The sequence below is a fragment of the Aedes aegypti genome, chromosome 2 (genome assembly GCF_002204515.2).
Source record: "Aedes aegypti strain LVP_AGWG chromosome 2, AaegL5.0 Primary Assembly, whole genome shotgun sequence".
NCBI lineage: Eukaryota > Metazoa > Arthropoda > Insecta > Diptera > Culicidae > Aedes > Aedes aegypti.
Genome location: NC_035108.1, coordinates 45,163,137 through 45,172,501, shown reverse-complemented (window position 1 = coordinate 45,172,501; position 9,365 = coordinate 45,163,137). Strand labels below are relative to the sequence as shown.

At 37.6% G+C, this 9,365-nt stretch overlaps 2 protein-coding genes across 2 annotated transcripts; one reads left to right on the top strand and one right to left on the bottom strand.

Moving 5' to 3' along the window:
• Window positions 1-700: 700 nt before the first annotated feature.
• On the top strand, window positions 701-1,599 carry LOC5571868 (uncharacterized protein C7orf50 homolog). Its single transcript, XM_001659927.2, has 2 exons — window positions 701-942; window positions 1,009-1,599. Exons 1-2 carry the CDS (start codon window positions 840-842, stop codon window positions 1,545-1,547), a joined length of 642 nt encoding a protein of 213 aa, XP_001659977.2. The 5' UTR covers window positions 701-839; the 3' UTR covers window positions 1,548-1,599.
• Window positions 1,600-7,604: 6,005 nt separating this feature from the next.
• On the bottom strand, window positions 7,605-8,710 carry LOC5571869 (thioredoxin, mitochondrial). Its single transcript, XM_001659926.2, has 2 exons — window positions 8,251-8,710; window positions 7,605-8,093 (listed from the first exon to the last, which is right to left on the bottom strand). The coding sequence occupies exons 1-2, from the start codon at window positions 8,448-8,450 to the stop codon at window positions 7,847-7,849; spliced, it is 447 nt and encodes a 148-aa protein (XP_001659976.1). The 5' UTR covers window positions 8,451-8,710; the 3' UTR covers window positions 7,605-7,846.
• Between the last annotated feature and the right edge of the window lie 655 nt (window positions 8,711-9,365).

Genomic DNA, 9,365 nt, shown 5'->3' with positions numbered 1-9,365 from the left:
ATTTCACAATGAATGAACTTACCTGCATATTAATAATGGCTTCCAGTGGGAACTTGCCTGGGAAGCAACATCTGAAAAAGCTGGTTTGGATGAAAGTTGGAGAGCCAAAGATATGGTGAAGCCTGTTGTTCTGGAACCTCTTCTATTTTTGCGATGATGTGGTTGCTTATTAAGTAATTTTGATAAAAAAAAAGATTTCAGCAAAAACGAGGCAAGATGATGCTGTCGGGCGCGATGGCGTGAAGAACGTGATCAAAGAACAACTTTAATTTTACAAGTCTCAAGAGTAACGCTAGGCAGTGCATATCATTAGCAATATATAAATCACGGATATGCATGGCAAAGTATAAAATAAAATAGTTGAAAGCTTATTCAAAAATCATCAGAATGATTAAAAGAGGAATATATTATAAATATGATAATAAACACGCTAACTAGTATTTTCGATTTTAACCGTGTACTGCACTGCTCAGTGATTTGTACCAGATTATAGTAAACTTAACAGATTTTTGTAGTCGGTTGAAAATCGTTGGTGCAGTTCTTAATTCTACCATGGAATCGGTAGTTTATTCAATAAAATTTGTCTGCGTGTAATGAGTTATTTTAGGGTTTTTTTCCGAATGTTGCTCCAAAATCATCGCAATCAAACTGGTAACCCTAGCTGTCAGATTTTATTCGAAAATATTTATAAACACATAAAGTACGCAGCCAGCTAATTGTTTTGAAAAGCGCACATGCCGTCAAAAATTGCCGAAATTATTCTGATTTTCTAAAACGATTTGTGTGATTGAAATAGTAATAACTAAGCATTTAAACAGTGTTATATTACTGTAATAATCATGGGCAAAAAGAAACTGAAATCCTCTGAAGATCCCTCTGAAAAACAAGATCAAGATGCGATAGAAACGAACGATGAGAAGCCAAAACCAAAATCGAAAAAAGGTGAGTGTTGCCTTGCGGGATCTAAAACCGAATCAACCTCAACCGATTGATTTCTTTCTATTTTAGAAAAACGGAAAACTCCCTCGGACCCTACTAGCGATGAAGTTCTAAACGATGGATCAGCTCCAAAACAATCTAAACTCGACGAAGCTTCCAATATCACAGCCGGAACGACCATCGATAAAGCCCTGCTGGTAAATCCGGCCCTTAAGCTGAACAAAAAGACCAAACGGGCCAAAAAGCGCGAAAAACACGCCAAAAATGTGGACGAGCAGAAGCAAAAGGCGAAGAACCGCGAGAAAGAGGAATGCCGCCAGTATTTGCAGACCTGGAACGACAGTCGGGAAAAGTGGAAGTTCCAGAAGATCAAACAGGTCTACATCCAGAAGCACGTGTTCGACGAGGACCACCTGGACGGGGACATTTGGCCGGTGGTGCTGGAGTATCTTTCGGGTACGAAGGGACCTGGACGGGAAAATTTGACCAAACGGGCCGAGGAAGTTATCCGAGAGCTGGACCGACAGGCTAAGGATAGTGGGGATGATTCGCTGCTGGAGGGAAGTAAATATCAGCGGGCTCGAGAGTTGCTCCAGCATTTGGGTTGATTGCGTTCAGTAGAGGTAAAATATAAGATCCTATGGATCATTGGGTTTACAACATAAGGGGTGGTCCATTAATTACGTAAGGGTTTATGGGGAGAGGGGGGGTTTAAGATTTCTTACGCGCCATACAAATTATTTTTAGTTTTCATACAAAAAATCTTACTATGGGGGGAGGGGGGGTCTAAAAACCTCCAAAATTGTCTTACATAATTAATGGACAGCCCCTAAGGCTTTTTTTAAGCAATCCATTCAATATAAGATAGGTATGTTATCAGGGCTGGTAGCAGGTCGATGTTTAAATACTTGGTCTCTATTTTAATGTAAGTCTCTAATGTCCCTGTTTTAAGTAAAATAATGGTCTCTGTATCTTTTTTTTATACTTGCAAGGGCTGGTAATGGTACCTAATAGTAGTAGGTGAAAAAACCGCCTTGATCAGGAACAGAAATTGCAAAAGCGTTAGGTTTTTCAATAAATACTGTGTGGCTCGTACTGAATAAGTATGAAGTAACTATTTTGACAGATCGCAAGCCACAGAGGAAGCTTTGGGCAGTTACTGTGTACCGTCAGCTGTGGATTAAAGTCAGGACCATTGATTCAAATCCAAACATTTCAGACCGCGATTCGGCCAAAAAGTTCGGTGCTGCCGTGCAGTGCCATGCAATGGATTCGACTTCAGATATTGAAGCCTCCGATCATACTATGTCTGCAGACAACCAAATAGGAAATAAAATTGAAGAAATGTGGCCAAATTCCGTACCATAAAATTGTTGACGAAATTTAAGGATTTTTTCATGATAGGTGATACCCTCGTAACTGACCCCAACTCACACCATGGGCTATCATGAAGCGGAAGCTAAGAGTGAATCAAAGTATCGCCAAAATATCGACGAACTGAAAACTAAATGGGATGAACTTGTCAAACATATGGGTTAAGTAGTGTGCACCAATTAATTAACCGTGTTCCGGGAAAAGTCCGACAATTCCTTAAAAAAGTGGATGATTTTTTTTTATTATTTTTCCTTCGAAGCTTACAAGCAATGCAACATTTGAGTTTAAACAGAATTCATTTCTGTTGAATTATATCCAAATCACGCAGAGAAAATATTTTTAATATCAAAAATATTCTGTATCATTATGACCATTTTTCTGTATTGTTTGCCGGCTTATAATAGCTTTGCATTGTTTTAATAATTACTAGTGGTTCAGTTTCAATATAATAATTGTTGAATTTGACAGCAGGGCCCAATGTCGTTCAACAAACATATTTTTTGGTTCAATATTTTTTTTTTCTTTTTGAAACAACAATATGTTTGCTTTGAAATAAAACTTAACATTTTTAAAATAAATTTGATTGTTTTTTGATTTTAAACTGTTTTCATTTGAAATGAAAAAGGGATTTATTGATCCCAGACCCATTCCACCTACCCTCCAATTCTCTCCCGCCCTATTTTATTTCGCTCTTAATTTTGAAATAAAGAAAACGGTTACAACTTTAAATACCTTATATTTTTGTATTTATCACACATTAAATATTTTACGTCCTTGGCTTGGGTGTAGTTTCTTATGATGGCTTGTCGCTTCCATGAGTTATTTATAGGTGGCCGTGCATGAATCCGTAGCGTTTCAATCGTGTTCCTACAATCACGAAAATAGGCTGATAAGAATCTAAATTCTACTAAAGAATAGCCAAAACTTACCAATAAAGCTTCAATTTTGGTTTCGATTATTCTGATCACTTGAGTTCTGTTGAGCAATTCAATGATTTCCTCCAACAGTTATTTTTTACACTTCGAGTTTTTCAATTAATTCTTCGTCCGCTTACAACGCGAAATAAAATGGTTGTCTTACGCACTCATTTTGATTAACAATAAAAGTGTTTCAACAAAAATTAAATTGGAAATGCTGTCAGTTAATCCAACAATATTTTTGTTTTGTTTTGATAAAAGTCATTGCTGTTTCAGCAAAATTTGTTGATTTAAAACAAATTGAAACGGCTAATTGATAGCAACAAGAATAATTATTATTTTGAACCGTTGTTAATTCTCTGCGTGAAGTTGTGTATGTTCCAATTCTAAATGGGCCACACTTTACCAATAATGGTTTTGTTTGTGTTTCATATGTTTATTCGATCCAACTTTTCTTGGTGAAATTTCCTAATGTCGAGTGCTTCAATAAATATTTACACTTTTCACTTTTAAGTTTAGAGTAAAGAAAAAATAATACAAAAATGGAGGGTCACTTTATACAACAACAATGGAAATAATTGAAACAAACACATTTTCCATTTGAAATTAAATTTGTTTTGATTGTTTTAAAAATATATCTGATTAAATATGATGTCCGTAAAATCAACAATATTTCTGATTTGTTTCAATAAAAATCATTGTTGTTTTAATGCAAATTATTTCATTAAAACTAATTGAAAGTGATTGTTGAAAATAACAAAAATATTCATTGTTTTGAATCGATGTCAATTTGTTGCGTGTAAAGCAAGACCAAGTAACATTGGTAGCTGAACACAGACTATTCGGCTTAAAGAAGCTGGATAAACAACAACTGGCCACGTCCTAAGAATGGAAAGGAATCATTAATTCAATCCCTACTTAAACGAGACGCGGAGAACTTTAAGATCTCCCATACGTGTGTCTGTATGCAGATTATGCAAGAATTTAGCTAAGATTATGTAGAAGAGTCAACTAAGAATCAAAACATCTTTCCAAGAGCTCGATAGCAACTTTTTAAAAGGATGTTGCCAAAATCCATAAAAAGGTAGTTTGACTCCAACAGAAACTCCCGTTAGGCAAAACTATGCTGAAAGTATCTGGATTTGGCTCTCAGTCGGTCCAGGATCTTTTGGTACCGTAATCCGGGGTAACATTGATCGGGATGACTCATCTTGTTAAACGTTCAAACAAAGATTTATTGATGAAACATTTTCGAACCATGAATGGTGCCTCTCTTTCGTATATTCATAAGCTAATGATAATTAAGGTTTTTGCCAAAATTGCGTTTAGTTCATGCGCAAATTTGTCATCTTTTTGAAACAATGATTTCTATCATTTTCACTGACACTACCGAAAATTCATGTCTCACATGAGTTCTGCAGACGATGTGATCAAGGAAAATGCGGTTCTTACTAAAAATGGCATCGCCGAAAACGATTCCGTTGTCAAATCTTTCATAAGTTTATTCAATTAGGCAACATTAACTAATTACTATTACGAATGTAGAATTTCCTGAGGAAATTGCCTACTTTTAGGCGTATTCCGCGGTTCACGGTGTTTTTAATTTTGAAATAACTCAAAAAGTAAATGACTTGTAAGGGTTTGGTCTTCATATTCGGCTTCAGGGGCCCTGATTTTAGTAAGTAACGACATTTCCAATATTAGCGAACGTTGTTTACTTGGGTGATCAATGTTACCCCATATCAGCTGAATCAAAAAATCACTTAAAACATTTATTTAAACATGTTTAAATCTTTCGAAAAATAAAATAAAGTACATAGTTAGGAGCGGTGGGTGCCAGTACTTGTTTTAAAAATATGAAACTTGTAACATTTGTATTGTGAAATGAAAAATTTAAGAAAAACTAAAAAAAATGATCAATGTTACCCCGGGCTACGGTAATGGAAATTTCATTGATTTACCTGGGTATAGAGTATCATCGTACCTGCCACATGATATGCGAATGCGAAAATGGCAGTGTTTATTGAACACTAAGCTAAGAAGCAGGCTCTGTCCAAGTAAATACGTATGCCAAGAAAAAGAAGAATACAAAATTATGATATAAAGTATGTCGTCTACTAGTCAAATCGATGAGTAAGATATTAAACTTTTGAAAATAGTTTAGAACTATGGTTCATTCTTTATGTCCAAAAATACAGGACAAACGACTGGACAGTCCGACAAGTTTGTGAAAACGGTATGTTTCCGTTATATACGTATGGTCAGCCTATGTAGGGATTAATGAAACAATAATAAGATTAAATATTCAAGAATATATGGAGATGTTACATGAGATATATATATATATATATATATATATATATATATATATATATATATATATATATATATATATATATATATATATATATATATATATATATATATATATATATATATATATATTTTTTTTTTTTTTTTGTCGGTAGCGATAGGGGTAGTACTGGCACTCTTAATCTGCCCTAAGCTCCTTCCCAGCATTTGCTTTTATAAGCCTCTATTGCGTTCATCACACAGACGTTCCTAAGCAATGTTGCTCAAATGGTCACTGTGTACGCTAGCAGCAATCAGCCCTTGCCGTAGTTTTGCAGTCTAGTAGTTCAGACTACTATCAAACTATGATAAGGCCTGAAATGCTACTAGAGTGGTTAAAGTGAAGAACGAAATAGTTTTATTAAAAGGTCCTCATTCCCCATTTCATTTCATCACTCACTATCGTCACTTTTATTTTCGACACTATCACGTATATCACCGATTATCACTCATCAACTTTCGTAATACACTTCAGATATACTATCTATTATATCACTTTTCACATCACACCATTTTCATATAAATCTGTTAGCATTACTAAGTAATTAAAAGATATTTAATTTAAATGTATCATTATTTTTGTTGCTGTAGAGTCATTACTATTCAAACTACGATTTAGCACTATGATCAAGAAAGTTACATCAAAAAAAAATCACTTCGATCCATTTTTCTGCACTCGCTGTCATTATGTATTAACACTTTTATCATGCATGTTTGAAGAACTAGGCAATTAAGTTTATATTCAAAAAAATGATTGCACAATGTATTATGGCCATTATCAAATTAGTAGAGTTCACATCATTATTATTATTTTTTTAACAAAACTATCAGAATCACTTTCACCTTAATTTTCAAATTTTCATCACTATAGATTTAATTATAAAATCACTATTAGCACCTTCACAATCACTAAATTTAATAACGACGAGTGTAACGCACAGTTCCACCAAACACCCATTCTTATGTTGCATTATAAAACGATTGATCACACGTTGGCTTCGAAACTTAACCACCATTGCTGATTAGTACAAAGGATGCTACAGCTCGTGTAAACGAATTGAAACATCAAACAACCAGCACTGGTTCATAAGTAACTAATGAGCCCTGGCGGTCCCTCCGTTCGAAGAGGACCTGATAATATGCCGAAACATATTAACAGATCCTCCGCCTGGATGCAGCCGTTTCATGATAAATCATGAACCGTTGGAGGTGTGCCAAAGTATTGGGAAGGTGATATGTTTCACAGACGGGTATTATTATGGTGCACCTTCTACTTTGGCACCGTCAAACCCTGTGATCGTGGCCAGGGATATGGAGATGTTACATGAGATATATTTGAAATAATTGATCTAGGAGTACCTAATCTCTGGGTAAAATGTTGGATAAATACCATTTCAGAGCAACTTAATGAAGAATACTGGTTGAATTTATTGATTAATTCAAGAAAAACATCTGATCATAATTGCGGGCCCAGATAGCCGTAGCGGTAAACGCGCAGCTATTCAGCAAGACCAAGCTGAGGGTCGTGGGTTCGAATCCCACCGGTCGAGGATCTTTTCGGGTTGGACATTTTCTCGACTTCCCAGGGCATAGAGTATCTTCGTACCTGCCACACGATATACGCATGCAAAAATGGTCATTGGCATAGTAAGCTCTCAGTTAATAACTGTGGAAGTGCTCATAAGAACACTAAGCTGAGTAGCAGGCTCTGTCCCAGTGGGGACGTAGCGCCAGAAAGAAGAAGATCTGATCATAATTTCTGGAATAAACTCTGATGAAATTTCTGGAATAGACCGTGTGTAAATGCTTGAAGAATTCTACGAATTCTTTTTCAATAAGCTAAAATAATTTTATGAGTATTTTCTTGGAAGAACTCTTGTAAGCATCTTTGATCAGTTACACCAGTTTTGTTAAAATAGATACTTTAGAGACTTGCATTAAAATAATCACCAGATCTCTAAAGAGACCAGAACCCGACCCTGCTTCAATATAAGGCTTTCGAACTCATTTCTCAACAACGCCTTCTTTGAACAATTGCTTTTTATTTCCCGCTCTCCCGGGTGGTCAAAAAATAGTACGAACTGACAAGACAGGAGCGTATTTCCTGATCCCTATGGGACAATCAATCAAAACTAAGCTCAACAGGAGTGTTTCTACATTTGGAAAGGACCTTCCCTCCCCCTTCCTCGTCTCTGCATCCGAATCCAAACAAAATGCCTTCTTCCAGTGGTGGTGGTCTCCCTCGGGGGCCAGGCTCAGGTCACTTACTTTTCGTTCTTCACGACCTTCTCGACCCAATTTCGCAGCTTGTCCGTGTCCTGCAGCCCGACCAGGCGCTGTTCAACCTTTCCATTGCGGATCGCAAGCAGGACCGGGACGGAGGCCACCTCGTAGTCCAGTGCCAGATCGGTGTGCTCGTCGATGTCCACCTTGGCCAGCTTGACCTTTCCCTTCTGTTCGCCCACAATCGATTCAATTCGGGGAGTCAACATCCGGCAGGGACCACACCAACTGCAAGCAAAATGAAGTGAAAGGATGAAAAAAGGATTTTAACAAATCTTTCTATGCTAAATGCCCTGGAATGTACCCTGTACGAATATGAGTTTGAGTCACTGTATATCAAACTTGGCCCAGCCAGCGGCCATTCAAAAACAGAACGCCAACTTACGTCGCAAAAAAGTCCACAATGATGGGATCCTTGCTGGCCTTGACCTTCTCCTGGAACTCCTGCGGACTTTGGATCTTGAACACGCAGAACCGCGGCTGACCGGTGCTGAGGTGGCTCTGCTGCTGCTGGAATCCTCCGGCTAGCAACCTTCTTCCCACGGTTGCCCCACGGAACGAGATCAGTTTCGTGACGGAGTTCATCTCTCTCGTTTGGCGTTCTCTGATTATCGGATTATCGCACACTGATTAGGGCCGGGATCGACGTCGAAAATTTTGCACAGCGCGGCGGATGCTGATAAAATAGTCACGATGACGACGAACTCCTGAACCTGATTCGCTTCGTGATTGTGTTATGAAATCAGTGAACGTTTGACGGATCACGCAGGCACGCAAATTGACGAGGGGATGAAAACGCGGCGAGGTCACACCGCAAAGGGGTTGTTCAACAGGAGACGGGCCAAGAGAGGGGCGAAGAAGGCTGCGTGGAGTGTGACGAAGTAAACAAGCAAAGAGAACGGATGAAAGAACAGGTGTGGAAACGTCAACGGGGAAATTGCTGGAAATGATGCCGAACTTCATTGTTTCCTATCAGGTTATCAATTTATAGATTACCAAACATCAAAAACAGTGAATTGCGAAATATCACGAGTCAATCTACTGCATTTGATAAAAACAGATTACATTCATAAATAATTTCTGTTTGAAATAGTTAAATTTAATTTTGTATACAAAATTACGTACAAGAGTAAAAGTTAAGTAACTCTTTTGCAATTTTCAAAACATTGGCAACCCTTACGAACCCTTGGAACGGGCTGCGTTTGAACAAAACATAGAGCTGTGACTAGCGAGTCAGTTTTCGTGAACGCAGCCAAGAAAAAATAAACGACCGATTTTCGATAGTGACGTAAACATAGACCAACATACGTCGAGAACTGGGAGGGAGGCACCGATAGGCCTTTTCATGTGACAGGTCCGTCTATGCATTTGTTTACATCGGTGGAGGACCGGTGCTAACACGAGGCTGTCATTTTCATAGAAGAACTGTCAACGAGCTTTCCGATCAGCTGATTTGGAACGTCTTGTGGATAGGTCTATACAGGGTGTCCGCGAATTATC

Coding starts and splice junctions, on each gene's coding strand:
- LOC5571868 (XM_001659927.2), top strand. CDS start 840: ATGGGCAAAAAGAAACTGAAATCCTCTGAAGATCCCTCTGAAAAACAA. Junction 943..1,008: donor AAAACCAAAATCGAAAAAAG/GTGAGTGTTGCC, acceptor TTTCTATTTTAG/AAAAACGGAAAACTCCCTCG.
- LOC5571869 (XM_001659926.2), bottom strand. CDS start 8,450: ATGAACTCCGTCACGAAACTGATCTCGTTCCGTGGGGCAACCGTGGGA. Junction 8,094..8,250: donor ATTGTGGACTTTTTTGCGAC/GTAAGTTGGCGT, acceptor TTTTGCTTGCAG/TTGGTGTGGTCCCTGCCGGA.